At 40.0% G+C, this 22,187-nt stretch overlaps 1 protein-coding gene across 1 annotated transcript in view; it reads left to right on the forward strand.

Moving 5' to 3' along the window:
• The window catches only part of Lmbrd1 (LMBR1 domain containing 1), a 91,050-nt gene that overhangs the window by 16,175 nt on the left and 52,688 nt on the right, over window positions 1-22,187 (forward strand). The window contains exons 3-5 of the mRNA XM_048430444.3: window positions 730-790; window positions 18,860-18,957; window positions 20,478-20,545. Of these exons, the coding sequence (XP_048286401.3) occupies window positions 730-790; window positions 18,860-18,957; window positions 20,478-20,545 (227 nt within the window). The remainder of the gene's footprint in view (window positions 1-729; window positions 791-18,859; window positions 18,958-20,477; window positions 20,546-22,187) is intronic.

Below are 22,187 nucleotides of genomic sequence, written 5' to 3' on the forward strand. Positions count from 1 at the left end.
GTTTTTCCAGAGCATGCAGATAGAGGCGAGGATTCAAGCTCGCCTTGATCTTTCTTGATCTGCGGCAGGGCTCCCAGCCCACAGGGTGATGCGATCCTCCTTCTAGTTGTGTCTTAATTCTTTCTGGAAAAACCTTCACAGGCATACCTCAGCAATCTATAAATCCCAAAGCCCAGTTCTAAATGTAGCCAAGTTGATGATGAAGACTGCCACCATGTCCAATATCCAGATTTTCCTAAATCACAAACCACAACTGTTACTTTGAATCAGTTTTTCACTGCACTGTTTTCTTTTGCTCTTAAGACAAACAGCAAAATACTTACGCTGACTCCCAGACATCTCCAACGTTAGCCCATTCTGTGCCTGCATTCACTCTGTACTGCCTACCTTTCCACAGCTCTGCTGAGTCTGCCTTGAGCTTCTAGTGGTTTTTTCTTTTCAAGCCTGCTCTATATATTCTGTTCTCTTTTCTCTCCCTGTATCTTCTCTCCATTTTTCCGAGATTGCCCTTTCTTCTCTGAGTCACATCATTCCTGATTATTGTTCCCCGCGACTGTGGCCATCTCAGTGTTGACGCATGTTTGCTTATTTGTCTGCTCTCATTTCTTGTAGAAATCATCCTGTATTTGAGCCAGTGACAGACCCCAGAGATGATACTCAGTCGTACTCTGCATGTTAGGCATAACTGTTGTTAAAGATAATACACTTATTGTTTCCCTTTTATCCTAGGAGTGGGCAAATGCCAATGTCAGCGTCCAGATTGAGAACACTGTTCTGTATGGCTACTATAGTAAGTATTGTTTAGTTTCATTTTCTCTTCCACCTGCCAATTAAATCTAGAGTGAGACTAAATGAAGACTCTTAATTTTGATATTAGTTACAAGATTATAGTTTTGAACACGAGGAATATGCATTTGTTCTTAATATTCTAAGACATTTTAAACCTCCCCTGTGTTCATTAATTTTTACTTGTAACACTTGTTGAGGATAATTTAATCAAGTTATTTGAAATCTCCTGTGTTGTGTTAAATGAGCCCTTTCCCCCACTTGTACTCTGTATTGATACTTGTATTTTCTAGCGTTCCTTCAGAGACTTGAGGATAGTAGAGTGCACTCTGGGGAGCTTCTTCTCCTCTGCCAGCTTTAATCCAGGGGCCATGATGGCTTGGCCTCTTTCCCTTTCTCCTCTCATTTGGTATTAGACTGGAGAAGGTGTAAAGAGCCACCTAAATGCTTCCTTTTGTGTGGATAGTCCCAGATTCAGGCTTTCCTAAAATATGGTTTAAATGTATATTCTGGAAAGGGATGCCATTTTTAAATCAGTAAATCAAGATGTTAATAAGATTTTACTAGGTTATATTGGAAACTGAAAAAAAACAGACGTTTCAAATGCAGGAATAGTTAAGAAAATGTGTGTGTGTGTGTGTGTGTGTGTGTGTGTGTGTGTGTGTGTGTGTGTGTGTGCTATCGTGTGCACATCAGGTCAGGATGTGGCTCACTCCTCCCATCATAGGAATCCTGGGTGTTGAAATTGGGTCAGCATAGTTGGGGTCACACCCCTTACTCGCTGAACTGTTTTGTTGGTCCTAAGTGAATGACTCTTTTTCCAAGAGGCTTACTGGATTATAGTAATTCAGTACTTTTGGTTCTGCCTTGTGTCTTTCCTCCTGATCCATAAGAACCATGAAATTTCTTTAGTTTAGGTTTTAGAAGATTTTCATAGTATTTATATAGAGTGTATTTATTTTTTATTTACTTGTTTATTTTTATTTTTTGAGCTTGCAGAACATTTTACTAGAGTTTAAGAGGAAAACATAGTGCAGGTTGGGGAAAATCCCGGCTGCTTCCAGGAGAGAGAGAGAAAAAAATAGTAATGCCTTTTAAGAAATGATGAGCCCTGCTGTAAACAGAAGTCTCCTAGTCAGCTGGGAGAGGAGCCTCACGTCCCCAATATGTGGCTCAATACTTCAGGTTAATATAGTAACAATAGACGATAAGATATAAACAGTTCTGTTCTAAGTTTTCTCTACAAATCCTCTGAAATGATAGAAACAACCTCTTTAAACATTCCTTTACAGGGACTGTGTCGGCCCTTGCTACAGTATAGTCACCACCCTGTAGGCCCCAGGACAAGATAATCAAACTGCCAGTGAACTCTGAGTCTAGGAACCATGTCTTATCATTGAACTTGGCTGCCTCAGCGAGGCAGCAATGACCTTTTGTTACCAAGGTCACAAGACACTTGTAAACAAGGCTATTGCTTTAGGCAGACTTTTAAATTTGATTCTGTCAACCTATAGAGAAGGATTTCAGTATTTTTCTGAATCTTCCCAAGGATAGTCTTTGTCTCCTCAAAGATAAAGTGTCCTGGTCTCATTTTAACTGCAGAGGAAGTAAGCTAATCATTACTAATAGTGGGGTGCCATGGGGGTGGAGGGCTGAATTCTCTGCAGAAGATAAGGCGTGCTGAAAAAACATCTGTTGGCATCTCGATTTTAGTTTTTCCTCCATGGCCAGGAGGAATTTGCATTGTTTTGTTGCTTTTGGACTGTTTGTTTTGTGTCTGACACAAATTGGACTGACATTCTGGGACAGAAGCCAAGACTCCCACTCCCTTGACTTGACCATTTTCCGGAGTTCTGTTGGTTGTCCTTAGAGCAACGGTCTGTCCATGTCTGTCAATTTGTCTGTAGTTTTGTTTAGTTGCTTAATTGTTGCTATGTTTTTTAAAATTAATTAATTAATTAATTTATCGATTGATTTTTAAAGTAGCTCTTTTACAAAAGCTGACAAGCTCCCTCTGCTATGGGCGTGCTGCGCCCGCCACTCCTTTAAGCCGAGTATCACTGCTGCCCAGAGCTGCAGCTTGGAATAATTCAGTGACAATGTGTAGTTACAGAATGCAGTGCCTGGGCTTGTGGGGCAGCTTACTCCAGTGCCCATGAAAATTGGAGCCAACAGGTAACAAGGCACCTCTCCTTAAAATGATAGCTAAAAAAGTGAAAAAAAATTTGTCTGTTTTAGTGTTGGAATGAATGAATGTTGCCACTACATGTTTATGTCTGAGTGGTCTTGAATGTATGAGTTTAGTGTGTTCAGTATGTCTTGGTTACAGCTCAGCTGTTACTATTGCAGCCAGCCACCCAAACTCAAAATTTATCTCTGACGTTCTGGCCATTAAAACTAATAGAATAGGGATCTAAATGTCAGTTGGATATAGATCATATTAAAGTTGGTTTGTGCTCTTCTGTTTTGTTAAGAAGCTGGCTCTGAAATTGGATTATGGCCCACCCTTTCTCAGACACACACTTGCTTTTAAAGTCTCTATCTGGAATCAAAAACAGGCAGACAAGAAAAACAAAAGCAGAACAACCAAAAATTATCGGTTTATAAATTTATTGGAATGAAATTTATGCCCTGGCAATGCTGAAGCATGCATGGGTAGCCTTGTAGTGGTTCTGTTGAACTTCTCCATTTTGGGTTTCATGGTCTAAGTTGATGAGGACAGCTGACCAGGTCTCTTCCTCAAGAGAGCACCAGATCTCAGTCCAGGTGGTTGTGAGCCACCAGTGCGGTTGCTGGGACTTGAGCTCAGGACTTATTTAAAAATCTGTAATCTTTGTAACAAAAAGTTAACTCAAAACTTTAACACAGAGTTAATAATTAAAAAGCTACACAGGTAGCCTTGAAACAGAAATCTAATCCATCCCTGTCTATAGTTCTGGGCAAATATTCAGATGTTTAAACTTTGCTTATTAGCCCCTTTAGTTCCATTTCTGACTGTTTTAAAATATGTCAACCTCAAAACATGTTTTTTTATGTTTAAAGGTTCACCTTTAAAAAAGGCTCATGATGCAGGCATAACATTACCCTTGCTATGCACTGTGGACTCTCACACTTAGTATCTCAATGAATTTTCCTGACCCATTATTTTTACAGATGGAGAAATTGGTGTTAGTGATCATCCTGTTAGTGAGTGGCAGTGCCCAAAGTGCATGTTACAACCTTAGCTGTGACTGTTTGCTGTTAAGAGAGCTAAGCTGCTTTCTAGTCAGTGGCTCTGGGAATGTGACCTGTGGGAATAATTAGTAGTATTAAAACCCCAGCGCAATTTCATGATCATCTGGGATCTTTAAATAATTGAGAGTTGTTCCGGAGAGATTCTGATTTAGTGTGTATGTCTTAGTTAGGGTTTCTATTGCTATGAAGAGACACCATGACCATGGCAACTCTTGTAAAGGAGAACATTTAATTGAGCTTGGCTTACAGTTCAGAGGTTTGGTCTATTATGGTCATGGTGGGAAGTGTGGCAGCCTACAGGCAGACGTGGTGCTGGGGAAGGAGCTGAGAGTTCTACATCTGGAATCACTGGCAGCAGCTGAGACGGCTTGACCATCTGAGAACTCAGAGGTCACTCCCGGTGACACACTTCCTCCAGCAGTGCCGCACCTACTCCAATCAGGCCATACTTCCTAAGAAATAGTGCCACTCCTGGTGAGCAAGCATTTAAGCATATGAGTCTTGGGGGGCCATTGCTAGTCACACCACCATAGGATCTGATAGACAGCTTGGAAATCTAGCAGTAAAAAGTAATGATTCTGATTTAGCACTCATGTTGAGAAACCGTGGTGTAAGTGAGTGGCTCTTCCTATGACATCTTGTGTGCATGTGTGGGGAGAGTTGGAGGCTGCAGACAATAATACTGAATCACTGAGATCTATTTTATTTGGTATAGTCTTGGAGTGTGTGTTTTCAATACCAAAAAATAAATCTACTTGCAAATTATTTAACTGCCGTTTTTTTCCTAGACTATTGAGATTAATAGATCTTCTCTAAGCCGAACCCAGCTTTTAGGCTCCTTAGACTGTGGAAGAACTGGAAGTACAGCTGCCCCACTGTGCACAGCATCCCATGCCCTTGTTTGCTAATCTGCCCGATCCACTCAAACCTGGGTAACCATTGTTTGTCTCCCATCTGTTTTCTCCAATTTAAAAGGGGGGGGGATAGGACTAAAATTTTGGACAGCGAGGCTCACAATTGCAATCACACACATCCTGCTGTGCTGTTGTGAGATGTGTGCTTTACTGTGCTCTTCCACGGAGCACTGAAAGCTCCATCCTCAGTGGTGGGTATTTAAGAGGCAGTTTGCTGCTTCCAGGGGGACACTGAATGCAGTCTCCAGCCTTCTCGCCCTCTGAAGAACACAGCGAGTACAAGTATAGTTGGACCCACCATTGCCGTTCCTCCTAAAGCCAGCAGGTTTATCCAGTTGTTCCGGCATCATGCCTCAGTTCCAGTGTTAGTGCAGCGGAAGGGCGGGTCCTATCCCAGTGCCAGGCCAGCCAGCGCCTGTGCTGCAGGCCGAACAGTCCCTGTGGGGACACCTGCAGACCTTCCAATCTAGAGACCATGTTCTTAGTGATCTGTGAAATTCATAGAATTTTGTTTTGTTTGTTCATAGAAAGTTTCCACAAGTAAGGCTGAGTGCTGCTGGGTGGTCAGAAGTTGGGTATTTCCCAGCTAGTGGGGGTTACTGCCACTCACTTCCTCTTCCTAGAACTTGCTGGAGACTGAAAAGGTCACCTGCTGGTCCTGCCCCTTTGCTCTCCGGTCACAGGTCTTTAATCCAGAAGCTCCACCTGGGGCGTCCTCTTACCCGCGACCCTTTAAGGGTTCTTTTACCCCTTCTTGTTGTTTCTCTATCTTTCTTCGTTGTTCTCATACTTCTGTGCAGTGTGACAGACTGCTGTTATGTGGCACTTTAGTTTTCAGCTGCGCTTGACTTTTCTGTTAAGGTCTGGTACAGAGTTCTCCTTGTCCTTGTCTTAGTCCCTGATCAACTGCCGTGAAGAGACACCGTGACCAAGGCAACCCTTAAAAAAGAAAGCATTTAACTAGGGACTTGCTTGCAGTTTCAGGGGTTTAATCCATGGTCATCATGGTGGGTAGCATGGCTGCACACAGGCAGGTGCTAGAGCAGCAACTTAAGACTTGATATCCTATTCACAGACAGACAGACAGACAGACAGACAGACAGAACAACCCTGGGACCTGGCACCCTAGTGGCACATCTCATCCAGCAAGTCTATACCTCCCAATCTTTTTCCATCAACCAGGAACCAAATGTTCAGATGTAGGAGTCTCTGTGGTTCATTCTTACTCAAATTACCGTTGTCCCTCAGGTCTATTTCTCTAAATAGTTTCAGATTGACTCTTGTCTTTAGCTTTCTACCATTTCTTCATTGTAAGTTTTTGTACTGTTGCCTTTAGTCTGGTGGTTGCTTTAATCGTACTTGAAAATCTAGTATGGCAAAGCCAACCGTTTTACCACCTACCTCCTTATATTATTTCATTTAAATGTATTACCCTGGCCTTCACCCCCCCCCCCCCCAGCTGTTGGCTCAGGTTTTGGATGCCTATAGAGGTTGTAGAAATGAGGAATGTGCAAATCCTGTGTGGGAATTCATAAGAATTTTGTTTTGTTCATCTGTAGTTTTCCTTTTGGTGACCTCTAAATGTTTTCTCCTCCTTGGTACTGGCTAGTTCAAGTGACAGCATTTTGTTGTTTCTTTCTGTTACATTAATATTCTGTAGTTTACTAGCCATGTTAGCGTAGTGACCACATGGCTGTTCTTAGCTTCAGCTAACTGAAACACATCTTCTAATAAGATCTATGTATACATTAAATGATTTAGTCAACTTATTGGTTTGCATTCTGTGGATGCTCCTATAGTGTAAATAATTCCAGATTATTAAGTTCCTTTATTTTCTTTTCTTTCTCTCTGTCTTTCTTTTTCTTTTCCTATGGAGAAATTCTGTAGTGAACAGAATTGCCAGGGTAGACACATACGTAGTAAGTACGGAACTAAGGGAAGATAAAGTAGACCTGCAGCTTTCACTTTGTGTTTCATTGTCAGACTTTGAGTACCCGAGAGAGTGTCCAGGAAGTTGGTCCTCATTTCCTCTTGGTTAATTGCTGATTGTATCTGCAGTCCTTCCCGTGTATTTATTTTATTTGTGTGTTTACATGTATGCCCAGTGTGTGTACCAAGTATGCAGGTGTCTTCTAAGGCCAGAAGAAGACATGGAATTCCCTAGAACTGGAATTACATTTGATTGTGAGTTACCCCGCACAGGTGCTGGGAACCTTCTGCAAGTGTTCCCAGCTGCTTAGGCATCTTTCCATCCTTTTCCTGTGTATTTTGAACCTGAAATTAGTCTTGCTTGTCTTGTGTTACTTTAACAGAACAGTGAGACTGAGTGTATTGAACAGAAATACGTCGGGTGATAGTACTAGAGCCAGGGAAATCCACGATAGAATTCCTAGCACCTAGAGGACCTTCCTGCTGTATCATCCTGTGACAGAAGAGCAAACAGCACAAGAGACCCATTCTTCCACAATCTGCATACTCCTAAGATAATGGCAGCAATGTGTGTTACACACATGAGTATGTAATCTAGGTATCTTCCATCAAATCCTGCTTTCTGGCACTGCTGTATTAGGGCCCAGGTTTCCAATACATGAGCTTAAGGCATGTATGTAAGGTTTAGCAGGGCTTATAATTCCTAGAATCTTGTTTGAAAAAGCTCATAGGATTTATCAGAATTTTGTGACTTTTCTCCCTGCAAATGCTGAAATAGTACCAGTTCCATACTATTAAGGTTGTAGACACATGGTTAGTAACATGTAAATAAGTGATAAGTAGGTGTTCCTCCTGATGTTCATTCAAACCCTATCAGAGATTAGTGATGGGAAAAGTCGATATTGAAAGCATTAGCCTACAGTCTTCTTCATGTTCATCTTTATGCCTGTTTTTTATTTTAGAAATGTCTGTAGTGATGTATTTCAGCGCTTTCCAGACAAGATAAGGGAAGATTTGTTGTTTGTGGCTCAGGTCTGTAAAGTCCCTTTGGTAAAACGGTGTGTCTTGTCCCCTGTCCCTTCACCTCTTTAAAAGAAAATGTTGTCAGTCACCCAGGATATTCCGAAGTCATTTCCTCTCCTCTTCTTGTAAAAATTGTTTTCATTGTCTCCAAGTTGAAGCTAGGAAAACTGAAACAATCTTCATTTTTGTGACCTGCACATTCTACATCCGAACAGACTGTCAGTTGGTCCCCTGGAAGTCACAGAGCTTGCCCACTTGAGATTTCAGAGACACATGAGCCTACAGGTTTTCTTCTTACATCCCTCTATGCCTTTGAGTGTTCCTGGTTGGGTCTTTGCTGTCTTCTCTGCTGCCTACCTCTTTAATGTGGCAGTGCCCCAGGGTTTAATATTCTGACTTGTTCTTTATCTCAATTAATTCCTGGCTTATTTTAAACTGTTTAATCTTCAGACCAGTTCTTTATCTCCGTCTCTTACTTGTTTCATACTGTGGCTTGACTCATTAACTTCCAGATTCAAATCTTGGTGCAGATATCTCTTGAACTTCATATTCCAGTTGTAACTATTGAAGAAATTTCTACTAAGAAGTCAAAGACACTTCAAATATAGCACAGCTAAAGCAACTGACCTTCAGCTTGCTAGACCTCTTGATTTTCCTGTTTGCAATGGATAGAAATTGGAGGGTTTGAGTTTCTTCAGATTAAAAATCTTGGAGATATCACTACCCCCCCCCCCACTTTGTATATCAAATACGGCAAGGCAAGATGTTTTCTTATGCTTGATCATCCCAATTAATTCAAAATCCAACTGCTACTCACTACTTTCTTGCTACTCTACTGCATAAGGCACTGTTGTCTCATCCTGGGTTATTGCAGCAGCTTTCTAATACGTCATTTTACTCTCCTTTGCCCCAGAGTATTCATGACATGGTTATCTTGAAGATTATTTAACAACAGTGATCCTGTCCTCATCTGCTCGGAGCCCTGAAATACTTTCCTATTTTCAGGCACAGGAGGAGTGAGTTGTAACTGAAACCCACTGGGCCTTCTGGGATCTGGCATTTTTCATCTCCTAAACCTCGCTGGCTTTGTTTCATACAACGCTCTTCTGTATGCAAATGCCTAAGAGGGTCCGTGATGCTAATCCTCCCTGCCTCCTCAGATCTGTGCCCTTTGTTGCCCATTCTTCTTGTGTGCTGGATCTAGTAATGTGTTTTTAACAAAGAAAATCAAACAAAAAGTATGGCATATCACTTCTGAGGTGGGGCTTTAAGAGATGAATTTCTGCCTTGCTTGTGCATCCTGGTTTTTATCTCTCCCTTGTTTTGATTAAGCATGCTGCCTTGCAGTCTCCTGCCTTGTATAGAATGGCTCACATAATAAGGGAATGAAGTAGCTTCCAGACATAGCCAGTACGAAATAGAATAGACTAGACAACACAGTGAGCTCAGAGGCAGATCCATCCCTAGTTGAGCCTTGCAGTTACTGCTAGTGGCCTGTTGTAGCCATGGGAGAAATTCTGAGCACGACCAATGGGTTAAACTTTGTTCATATTCATGACCCATAGAATCTTTGACAGTTCATGTTCTTTATAAATGTACTTTCTGTTCTTTTGTGTGTATGTGTGTGTGTGTGTGAGAGAGAGATGCTGTTTTTTGCCTGGATCTCATTGTGTAGTCCAGCTTGCTTTAAAGTCAGAATCCTAAATGTTGGGATTACAGGTGTATACCATTGTGCTGGTTCTCCATGCCCCTTTCAGCCGTGAAGTTTAGACATGCCATCAATATCTATATCTTCATCAGTATCTGTTGCTAGGTATCTGTATCAGCATCTGATGAAACATTTATTTTAAAAAAATAAATCTTACAGGACAACTTAAGCTCAGGCTTCAGAGGCCTCAGTCCAGGTTCGAATCGATTGCTTTGGTCTTGACATCAGGCAGAACATCATGATGGTGGGTATGCAATGCAGAGCTTCTCAGCCCATACTCGCTCGGATGCAGAGGAATAACAGGAATGGCCTGAGACTAAATATATCCTCTTCAAGTCATGCATTCCCCAGTGGGGGCCACTCTTGAGGTCTCACCGTCTGCTGACAGTCCACTCAGTTAAAATAATCATTGAATTAAATATTGGTTAGGTCAGAGCCCTCATGATCTGCTTCTGAAAATTCCTCATGAACATACCCAGAAGTGTGTGTTACATCTTAATAGGTGTAGAGTGGGGTGCAGATATTTGTGAAATGAATATTTCTTTGCTTTGTAACCAAGGGCGGCTCATTGAGTTTCCCACTTGTAAATGGAAGAAGAGATTATTTGCATTAGTGTGTGAGCCTAGGGTAGGGTTTTGGCCATAGTCAAGTAACAAGATTGGCAGATTCCCCCGCCCAATAGAAAATTGAACTAAAATTGAATAAAACTCTACCACTGAAGTACTTTAGAAACCAAATGTCTATTACATTTGGGGGAGTTTAAGAATTGCTGCTGACTGTGTTGGAGTTATAGTTTGTCCTTGACTATTAGCCACCCCTCCTGCCCCAGCCTGGAGCCCCAGTTGATTACTGGAGATCTATCAGGCAGGCCAGGCCACAAAGACAGGCAGCTCTAGAAGGACCGCTCAGCTGCGGGCACTCATTCTGAGTAGTACTTTCTAGTCTTTGGGTGATCATTGATTTACTCAGACACAAAGACAGACACTAGAAAGACAGGCTTGGAAAGGATCAAAACAAAGCAGGAATTAAAACAAGAATCAAACGGCTGAATAAAGACACTTAGTGGAAATAGATTTGACAGATTTAACGCAGACAGTGGCTGATCAAAGAGACAAAGCAGGAACAGCGTTCTCCTAGCTGTGCAGCGGCCCAGAGTGAGTGCTGTCCAAATACAGAGCTCAGATGGTACTGTGTTGAATGTTGGAATTCAGAGAACGTCCATGCTAGGGGTACAGCCGTTCATCAAACAGGACTTCTAAATGTTAAATTTAGGTGGCCGACTTCAAAGCAGCCTCTGTGAACTGGTTCAAAGCATAAAGAATTTAAAGAATTAGAGGGAAGTAAGACTAATGGAAATTTTTCTATAAGGAGCTAGAAATAATTTCTGAAAGACCAAATAGAAATTCTGTGGTTGAGGAGTTAGAATAGAGGAAATGAAAATTCTGCTGAAATGCCCCACTGGTAGGTTTGACATGGCAGGAGAAAAACCTCAGTGAACTTGAAGACAGATGACCTAATCTGAAGATCCAAGGAAAAGAAAGGTTGAAAAGAAATCAATAGAGCTTCAAAGTACTGTGTGTTAGCGATCGGACTCTTTCCAAAAGGAAAGGAGAAGGAAGGGGCAAAAAGTTAGAGGAAATTATAACCCAGCCCACACATTTAGGAGTCAGTGCAGCCCCAATAGGAAGAACAGAGAACCACTGCAATGTCACTCGAAAAATGTAGCACAAAGGGGAAAAAGTCTTGAAAGTTGGGACATTCCTGAGCGCCTTTGTGTGATTCGTAGCTGGTCCCTAATGGGAAACAGTGGCAGCAGAAGGCACTGGATTCCAGTAGTCCAGGTATGAAAGAAATGAACAGGTTAATTCAGGATCCGGTAAGCACTGATATTATCCTTCAAGAAATGAAGACAGAGTAGACATTCTATAGCAAAACTTAGGAGAAGTAATTGCTTGCAGGACTTCCCAAAAAAGATAGTGAAGGAAGCCCTTAAGGATGGAATGGAATGACACTAGACTGTAGGCTACATTCACACACATGCACACACGTGTCACCAGAAAGCTTTGTAAGGTAGTTAATATAAATATAATTTTCTCCTTTCATCTTTATAAAAGATTCAACATTACATAAAACTGTAATTATAACACTACAGTGTTAGGATTCCTTCATAGATAAATAGATAGGCAAGCCAACTGACTACTCAATAGTAATATTACAAAGAAAAAGAAGAAAAATTGGAACTATACAAGAATATATATATATATATATATACATATATATATATATATATATCCCTGGGACTATTAGTTGGATTAAATTGCAATAAATTGAGGGATGTATTTAATTGCTATAGCAACTACCAAGAAAATCATTCCAAAAATATACACTGAGAAAAATCAGAAATCAAAATGCTACACTAGAAAACAATTATTTAATACAAAGTAAGAGAGTAAAAGAGAGGGGCTGGGAGTCATGAAGAGAAAGGCAGGAGTAATGATGAGATGCAAGTAGAAACTGTAAATATATCTTTATCAGAAATTATATTAAATGTAAGTGATGTACTACTTCATTTACATTAGCCATTGATTGACATAGAGGGTTAAATAAAATCCTTCTAATCAGTTTACTCTCAGATAGATAACTTCTATTCAGGGTTACAAATAAAAGAAAAGTAAAAAGACTAGAAAAAGATGCCATACAAACAGTAATTATAGCAGTTGAAATAAGTGTATTAATATCAAACAAGATGAACTTTAAAATGAGTATTACCTGAGACAAATTAGGAATTTTCATAGTGGCTAAAGGGCTAATACACTAAAACATGTAATAATAATAATTTTTAGTGTATTATTAATGTTAAGACTGTTATTACATAATATGCTCTAACCTCAGGACCCAAGATACAAACAAAACATGATTGGCTGGTTGTGGTGGTGCATATCTTTAGTCTTGTTTATTTGAACCTCTTAGTTTAAAGCCCTCTTTTGGGTCCATAGAGAAAGGAAAAAAGATAATTGCCAGACAGGAAGAACATAATTGTAAATCATGTGACAGAGAATGTGCATTGATGCTATTGCTTATTAATCATTCACAACACAAGCTGATTGGTTAGAAATGAGCAAAATATTGAATAGGCATTCTTACTGGTAGAAATAAATGAATGGCTAATAAATACATACAAATGCTGGCTTTATTAATCACTAGAGAAATATATTTCTAGAGAGCTATGCAATACCTCAGCTGAGATGACTGCTTAGCTGAACCTGTCTCCTAAAATACAGCTGACTTGGTGGTTTAAACAAGCAAGTTCCTCATGAGGGCCTGAATGATCTAGTCCTGTAGGAGATGAGAGGTCTGTCTGTCTACCTTAATGTCATCTCGCCTTCATCCCCTTCACTTCACACTGGAGATGTTTCTGCTGGGGTGCCTGATCAGGTTCATGGCTTTTTAATACTCATAATACTTTTTAGAATTTGGGGAGCATTAGCTGTTCAAGTCCATAGCAGATTATAATACATATATTGTCAAGTATAGAGAGAGTCTTCGAATGCTGCCGCTGGGGATGTAAAATTTTACACTGCTTTGGAAAACAGCCTGTAATTTTCTTGAAAAGGTTAATCTCTTATGTGACCCTGTAGTTCCACTTCTAGAATCTACCTAACAGAAGCAGGCAGTGCCCACAAGCCACATGTGTTCACAGTAGCCCGAGGCTGGTGAAGCTTAAATAAATGCATGCCCTTACAGTGGACTGTGTATTCAGGAAGCTAAGTTAGAGATCAGCAAGCTGCTAGGACTGTTCTACACCTGGCCAAGTGTTCTGCCGTTGGTGCTGCAAATGCTGAATACCTGCAAGAGAGATAGATATACAGCCATTGAAGCATGCTCCTTTTTATGTCAGCATTTGCAAAAACAAACAACTTCTGAGCTTAATGAGGAAACCAGATGAAAACGATGATCTTGAGTAATTCCACGTGTATGAAAAGCCAAATTTCTGTATCAGCGGTTGCCTCAGATTGGGAAGCAGTTGGGCATTACTTGCAGACTGCCACAGGCAGCCTCTTACAGAAGTGCTCTAAATGTGGACCATAGTAATAGTACACAAGTCTTTAAGTTTACTACTTCTTTTCCTTTGGCATGTGTAATGTATGAGTTTTGTCAGAGTACATTCCTTGTTGACATTAGAGACAAGTATGGTGAACAGCCAGTGTAGTAGCTAAATAGCTGGAAATTTGAGGCCACTCTTCTGGAAACTATTAGTTGGAGGCACCATGGCTTTAGGAAAAAAGTCATTGGGGTGTGCCCTCCGAGGGTACCTGACATCCTGCCCCCCCTTTCCTTGACCATTGGCCTTGAAGTGAGCACTGTGTTTGACCATGCTCCGCCATCTGGCAGCCCCACCGCCCTCTCACATTAATCCACCTTCTTCGACTGACTTCTCCAAACGGTGAGCCAAATTAGCCTTTCAGGTATTCATGATAACATGAAACTTAACTACTTAACTTTTGTTTTTTATCATGTTATGTGCTTTTCTGTAGTTGGAATATTATGCTTAATTTGAGGATGAAAAAAAGGAAAATGAGGCTAAGTTATGAAGACAAAGACTTAGGAATTGGAATGTGTTTCTTTGCATTGTGTGAAACATGGCCTTGAGAGTCACCTATTTGTAAAGTTTATTGCCTTGTTCCTGCCTACTGCTATTTCAGCTAATGTCTGTGTAGCTTTGAAGCAAACATCCTATTCTTCAGTTGCTTGACAACGTGGAAGTAACAACAGAAATTGCCTAATCTTTTTTTCTGGTTATTTAATTATCAATTATTTCTTTTAAAAATAACCTTGTAGTGTGAGCTGTAGAATAAATACTATAAAGAGGGAACAACAACAAAATCATGAACAAAATGACTTGTTCACTGTACCAATTCCAAGCTGATACTCGCCAACAACCTTACTCACCGTTCTGTATTCTCAGTGCATATATAGGAGAACGCTTGAGTGGCTTTGCTCTTCTTTCTGAATTTATCTCACTTATCTCTTACATTTAGCAAAGTAGCTGAGAAATTAGCGGTGTGAAAAACAGCCCTTATGTTGCAGTTTCTCTGCATCAGGAATCTGGATGCATCTCAGCTGGGCCTCCTGGAAAGCTGCTGGGGAGCTATCTGTGGGTGTGAGTCCTCCTGAGCATCCGCTCCCTGAGTTCTCCCTCGCCTGTTGACCAGCAGCCTGAGTTTTGTGCAGCAGCGTTTCTGTAGGCCATACTACAGCATGACAGCTGGGGTCTCTAGAAGAAAGAGAGGGACCGGGTGGTCAAAACCGAAGCCAGAGTCTTCTGTAATGTAATCCCAGCGTGACCTGATTACGTTCTTTATGTTCTCCTTATGCAAATGACTTGTATGTCCCAAGAGTTGAGATGTTGCATCTTTTCCTTATTGAAATATAATCTCCTTAGAGTAGGTCTCTGCATTTTTATTTAGGTGTTTGCCTACCTCAGGAGTGAAGGCTGAAGCATATTCATGTTGCTTAGTCATGAAACACATTATCTAGAGTCTTTCTCTTGATGGAGAGGATCATTCCACTTAGGGGTTTTATGTCTTTTAAACGTAATACATACTATATAGGTTAATTATTAGTTGACCAACTTTGTATGTCGTAGGAAATCAGAATTGGTGAAGATGGTGGCATTTTAAAAAGTTCTTTGCTGCATTTGATTTGCTCTTCTCTCATTTAGAATTCTTCAGGCAACTTGCATTGATACAGGCCTGTGATTTTTCTCTTATCTTATTCTTGTCAGGTTTAAGTATGAAGACTCAGGTAGCTGTATAAAATGAATTGAGAAATCTTTCTCTTGGAGAATGCCGTGGATCACAGAGCACAGCATGGCTTCTCCCCTCCATATCCTGTGGGTTACTAATTACCAAAGGGAAAAGGCAGTTTATACCACCATTCCCGGTCCCTTAATGAGTAGTCTGTTATCAGCAGGAAGTTTTCAAGTCTTTCGTTATGAAACTTTCTTAACTGTGTGGTGGTTGTTAATTCTTAGAAGCTGTTTGGGAATGCTTCCAGTAGAGGGTGAGGCATCGCTTTCACCCTCTCTCTTTACAGGGAGCAAAGTGTGAGTCCTTCCTGACCGTTTTGGTCTCATTCCGCAGAACGACCAGGAAATCGCAGCTATCACAGCAGCTGGAATGGGAGACTGGCCAGGGCTGGTATGTCTTGTCATAAGAGTCTGAAATTCATTTCTTCTCTGCTCTTCATTCTCAGTTCATAGTCCCTTAAGATCAGAACAAGTACAAAATGATACTGGAGTTCTTTTAAGCCACTGTGTTATCAATTTCCAATAGGAAGCAGGAGAAAGGGAATAGAAGCTGAAAGGAATATGGGTGTTGGGAGTGCAGCCCCCCTGTGTTTCTTCAGTAGGATAAATGTTGAAGAAATTTGAAAATGTTCTTATTCCCAGAGTATAGTATCTTTGTACTTTGACCCTCCAAAATTAAAAGTTTTGTGGTGACTAATTATTCTTAGGGTTGGGGACTGGACCTTGACAGGCCAGGCAAGCATCAAACCCCGGGCTAAATTTCTGTGCTTTTTTTTTAAACTTTAATTTTGAGACACGATTTCAATAAGTTGTCTAAGGTGTTCTTGAACTTGATTTTAGCTAGATGGGGGATGAGGAGGAGCTTGAATTTATGATCTTGGTACTTCAGCCTTCGAATTATCTGGGATTACAGTTCTATGCAGAAAGATTTACCTGTTACCTTTATCATAGTGCGTTGGGTTAAAGGTTAACCATTTTACTGGTAGTCAGGAAGAAAGCGCTCTTGAATTTGAATACTTCAGAAGCTTGGTGTCTTTAAGTTCATTTTACATGTGTTGGCCCCTAGTGACACAAAGCACTTATAAGGTAGATTTCTTGCTTTTTGTGTATCTAAAGAAACACAGTGTGAGAGATTAGGATGTGGTCTTTGCCAGTCGCTCTCTGTTTGCTTGTTTTGCTGGTTCATATGTATTAAATTTATTTAAATTTCCTAAAAGACCATGAGTTTAATTTGTGTCAATTTCTATGCATATAAAATTATTTGTTAATGTAATCTTTGATATTAATAGGCCTCTTAGCTCAAAACCTGCTTCCTGTAATTTGTTAATGGCAGTCTCTAATCCAAGCACAAGTAAAAGTACACTTTATAAAGGTGTAGGGATTGTTAGGGTGTTGATGTGGAGTTATAAAGGTGTCAGGATTGATAGGGTGTTGACGTGGAGTGAAGGAGGACGTCCTTTGCTGACAGGTGACAGTCCAAGGCACATCTTTAAATGAAACAGTTCTGGTTCGTGACAGTATAAGACACTTTTTTTTCCTTTTCTGTTTGTAGATATAGAAAGATGACTGGGAGATAGAAATAACCCAGGAATAAACGTTGATTTAGTTCCACCTCTACAGGTCAGCGTTTATGAGCTAAAGGTCGAAATCCTGATGAAGGGCACTGAAGAAAAATAACCTGACAGAGAACAGGGTTTAGCTTGGGATTTCAGGTAACTAGCATTTAGGGAAAGTGTCTAGTGTGTTTTGTGACCACTACCTATAGAGCATACAGTCTCTGCAGTTTCTTCTGATTCTTGTTGCCTTGGAGAAATGTTCAGTGTCGGAAGTCTTTTTCTCTTGAGTTTTCCTCCCTGTCAGTCACTGCCCTAGACAAGGTTTTTTCTTCTTCTTTTTCCCTTTTTCTTCTTCTTCTCCATTTTTTTTTCCTGATTTCCCATGAAACTAGTTTAGCTACTTTGTAGAATTTCTTTATCAGTCATACCTTTGTGTCCAGGACTTGTTTTACTCAGTGTAAGGTCTGTGAACTTCATCTGTGTAACACTGCCCGGCTCGCTGTATATCTTTTGTCTAAATGTATACTCAGGCTGTTGGCAGATTTTTAATCATTACAAATAATTTAGCTTGATTTGTTTGAGGATCAGGACAATGAGCATCTTTAAGAGTGCTTTTGGTCTCTGTGTGTCTAATTTGTGAGCGGTGTGTTTCAGTTAGTGCCATGATTGTAGATTCATCCATGTTATAGTGTATGTGTAATGTATTTTGACTAATAGTCGTTTTGCATATGTGCTATATTGTACTTCACTGTTTGTCTGTTAGCGGACCCTGGGTTGTGGCTGTGTTTTTGCCATTATTAATAATGAATCTTTGTGCACGGGATGCAGTTATGTAAATCAGATACCATTTTTATTTCTTTTGGATACATACACAGAAGTATAATTCTCACTCACAGCAGTTGTAACTTTCAGAGTTTGAGAAATCATTGTGGTGTTCTCCATGGTAACTGTAACATTTCACATTCCTACAGGAGTACACAGGGTTCTCTGCATTCTAGTCAACCTGTTATTTTCTCATGTACAGTCATCATTCTGAGTGTGTGAGCAGGTAGCTTTGCTCCCTTGTATGGAGTAATGTGGTAGCTGCTGCTTGGTAACTGGTTTATAAGGCTGTCCTGCTATTATTTTTCCTGGATTTATGTCTGTGCCAGAAAATGCTGATGCACAGATTTGAAAAACAGGTTTGGTGGATCTTAAAGTCTCCAAAAGTTACTTACATTGTTTTCTTTACCTCATAAATGTACTGGATCGTTGTTCATGGTTTAAGCTTTCTATTGAATTAAATATTTTACTATCTGAAAATATTTCAAATCTAATATTATTTTAAAGTGAAAAAATAATTCTTGCCAAATGACTCTGAACCTAGTTTTACTGATTTAGTGCTATTCTTACCTTTTCTTTACCTTATTTCATTTAAGATCAGTGTGCTAATTCTATGTGTTTATATTTAGCATAGAAAAATTGTTCCTATAAAAATTATGGTATCATTTTAGCTTAGTGTTTAACTTGCCAGAGTGGCTGGTAAATGTTGGGCTGGAATGAGTACAAAAGTTAATTGAAATGAGACAGTGTACAGGTCTGTGTACTGTACACATAATAATTGAAATGAGGCAGTATACAGGTCTGTGTACTGTACACATAATAATTGAAATGAGATAGTGTACACGTCTGTGTACTGTACACATAATAAGAACCTGCATGTTAGCTTCCACAGTTGCCATCATTAATTTTGTTATCCATTGCCTAGAAGTTAACTTGTGTTGTTACATATATTATTCTAATCTATCTGTTGATTGATTGGGCTGGGAAGAGGACAGACTGTTTGAATCCTAACAGAGTTAGGATTGCAGGATATCAGTTTGGTAAATTTGATTGTGCCATTTGTTATTCTTCCCCACAGCCTTGTACTCTGTTATTCTCTTCTGTGTGTTCTTCTGGATCCCCTTCGTCTACTTCTACTATGAAGAGAAGGACGATGATGACACCAGTAAATGCACTGTGAGTTGTCTCACTCGAGAGTATTCGTCTCAGTCAGAGATTACTTCCTCAGTTTTCAAAAAATGGCATTGATTCTGTTCTAGCTCATGTTTAGACCCTAATGACGTAGGTGATACAGGAAAAACTTAATTTTTTCTGCTCTTCGGCTCGGCTCCCTGTCTCTAACCTAGAGGTCAGACTACCTACAGTACACTTGCTGTGAGGATTGGGTAAATTAACTTACATAAATGCTTAGACCAGTGCCTGTCATGATAAATGTTGTGCATAGATTTAAATAACATACACACACAAGCTACATGGTGGTGGTGCAACACTTAGGAGAAGGCAGGAGGATTGCCAATCTGAACACATAGTGATTTATAACATATAGGTGTTTATATAGTTGTTTTGTATTTATATTTTATGGACATAAACTTGTATGTGTTATGCCCAGATCTGCGAAGTCCCCCAAAAACCAACAAGGAGACCAGAGTCCTGTATGTAAAAGCAAAGAGCCTTTATTTTATACAAGTTTGCAAACTTGGTCTCTCCGTGTGTCCAATGTATTGGAATAATCGGAGAACCCTGAGCACAGTTAGAGTTGGGTTTTTATAGTAGTAAAGGTGGGGATGAGGGGTTTCTAAGGTTCAGGACCCCTGATTGCCTGACATTTGTCTAGGGGTGACCTGGTGAATGTGTGCTGACAGGTGATCCTATCTACAATAGTTGAAACATTAGGCATTTCCTTTGGATGGTCTGTTCTTGGGTGGTGCCTGGGTAATCTCAGTTTGTGGTCCTTCCTGCAGCCAAGGGCCTTCCTGAAACCAAGTATTGCCTTAGGGTAAATTACTGAGACCCAGGCCTCCCTTTAGCTTTTCATGACCAGGCCCAACCCTGGCAAGTGATAATGGTTGGAAGTTACTTCCTTTGGGTGCTCCGTTTCTATTAAGCTAATCATGGCTGGATCCTACATATGTACATGCATAAGACTATTACTTACTTATTCTTAGCCAGACATGGTGACACACAACTTTAATCCCAATACTTGGAAGACAGAGGCAGGCAGATCTCTGAGTTTGAGGACAACCTGGTCTACAGAATGAGTTCCAGGGCAGCCAGGGCTACACAGAGAAACCCTGTCTCAAAAAAATAAAAACAAGCAAACAAACAAAAAGAATATTGCTTATTTTTCCACTGCTTTTGGTGATTGTATTAAGAGTTTTTATTATGGGTACTGAATGTTGTTCATTTTGGGGAATATTTTTCTGTTTTGACAGTTTCACCTAATTATGCTTTCAGCATGTACTTTTCGAAAGGTCTAACCATTCCATATTTTAGACTTTTGCAAAGACACGTAAGATGCAAAAACTGATTATGGTTTTCTTTAAATTTAATTTGAAGGCTTTTCTGTCCAATAATTGAAACTTTGTGCTCTTGATTTGAAATGTATATTTGCTAGGAAAGAGAGCATTATTGGAGTGTCATAATACCTCTGTATGTAAAGACTTGCTAAGTGATATGTTTTCCCCCTTGCCCTCTAGCAAATTAAAACGGCACTCAAGTACACTGTGGGATTTGTTGTGATTTGCGCACTTCTTCTTCTTGTTGGGTAAGTCTTGATTTTTCATTGTGCCAATGGGAAAAAATTGGGTAGTAGTAACAGAAGATTCATTCAGAAAATTTTAGGCAAGAAAAACAAAACAAAAAAAAGGTGGGGGGAGAGAAAACTAAACAAATGGCTTTTTATGTAACTACTGTATGCAGACGTAGTGAAGTGGTTGTTGTGTCTAGTCATTTCACACATCTCTGCATGTACCCTCTGTTATTACTTTTTACACAAACAATTTGTGTTTTATACATTGTATTTTTCCCAGTCTTGGTGACGTTCCAAAGTTAACACTACTGCTGCAGTGTTTTAGGTGACTCCTCAGGTCTCTGAATGTGGATTCCTCAGCTGATTGTGGCAGGGCCTTCTTGTGACTGAGCTCCCAGGACATACGTGATGTTCACACGTTAAAAACTAAACTTTAGAGCTCTTATGTTTGACCCTCCTGCCAAATCTTTGTCAGTGAGCTCCCTTCTGAATCCTTCTGTCTTATTTCAGTGGAAATGTCAGTGAAGTTTCACACTGACTCACACATATCATGTCTGTCCTTGTTCATTGTAGACTTTCACCTTTGTTAAAATAGATCTGATCGCTTCACATTTTTTATAGCAAAAGGGCTGAATAAAATGATCCTTATTTGCAATGATGCAGTATTTAAAAATTGTAATTAAAATTCTTCTGCTATTATAATATATTGCATCATTTCCCCTTCCCCTTTCATCCCTCCAAACCCATGCGCTCACATTCTGTTGAGAGCATACATTAGGTGGCAATATGCACTGAATTTTTGTTTATAATTAATTTGGTGAGTTTTTAATGAAATAAATTTTATTCTATCTGTAGGGTTGTTTTGCCTTCATGTGTATCTATGCATTACCTGTGTGCTTGGTGCCTGGGGCCCAGCGCCTGGGACCTGGAGCCTGTAGCGATCAGAGAGGGCATTGGCCCCGTGGAACTGGAGTTAGAGACAATTGTGAGCATTCATATGGGTGCTGGAAATTGAACCCAGATCCTCTGGAAGCGCTCTTAACCACTAACCATCCTTTCTGTCCATAATTTGGTGTTTTATATTTCAGTAACTAACTTACAATACTTTAAACATTCATTAGATGTAATTGTGATGGAAATGAAATCTGCCGTGGCTCCCAAGGACCATGGAGCTTATGTTTCTCGTTCAGTTACATTCCTGTTTCTTTTTCCTGTCTTGCTGGGTCATAAAAGGGTGCATTGAAAGACCATGCGTTCAGAGTTTTGTTACTTGTTTTAGCTACAGAATATACTTTTACAAGCCCCCCTTTCCTACTAAAGCAGGCCAGAGGTATTTATGCTAATTTTCTCTGATGATATGAAAATCTTGTCTGTTAGCCTGTTACTTAGAACAGGGGTCAGCAAGCTTAAGGGGAAGATAGGAAGTAATGCTTTAGACTTTCAGTGCAGTTAGTTTGTGTGGTTTGTGGGTTCTTTTGTAGCTCTGGGGTAATCATAGACTCAAAAAGTGACAGTAAAACTTATATTTTCATAAATACAGTCATTTAATATGTGGCAGATCCCTGATTTAGAATGTAACTGAGAACTACCAATAAAATCACCTATCCCTGCAGAAACCAGTGTACAAGAGTTATGAATTAAAGACTAGTAATGTTTC

The sequence above is a fragment of the Myodes glareolus genome, chromosome 18 (genome assembly GCF_982192425.1).
Source record: "Myodes glareolus chromosome 18, mMyoGla1.1, whole genome shotgun sequence".
Lineage (NCBI taxonomy): Eukaryota > Metazoa > Chordata > Mammalia > Rodentia > Cricetidae > Myodes > Myodes glareolus.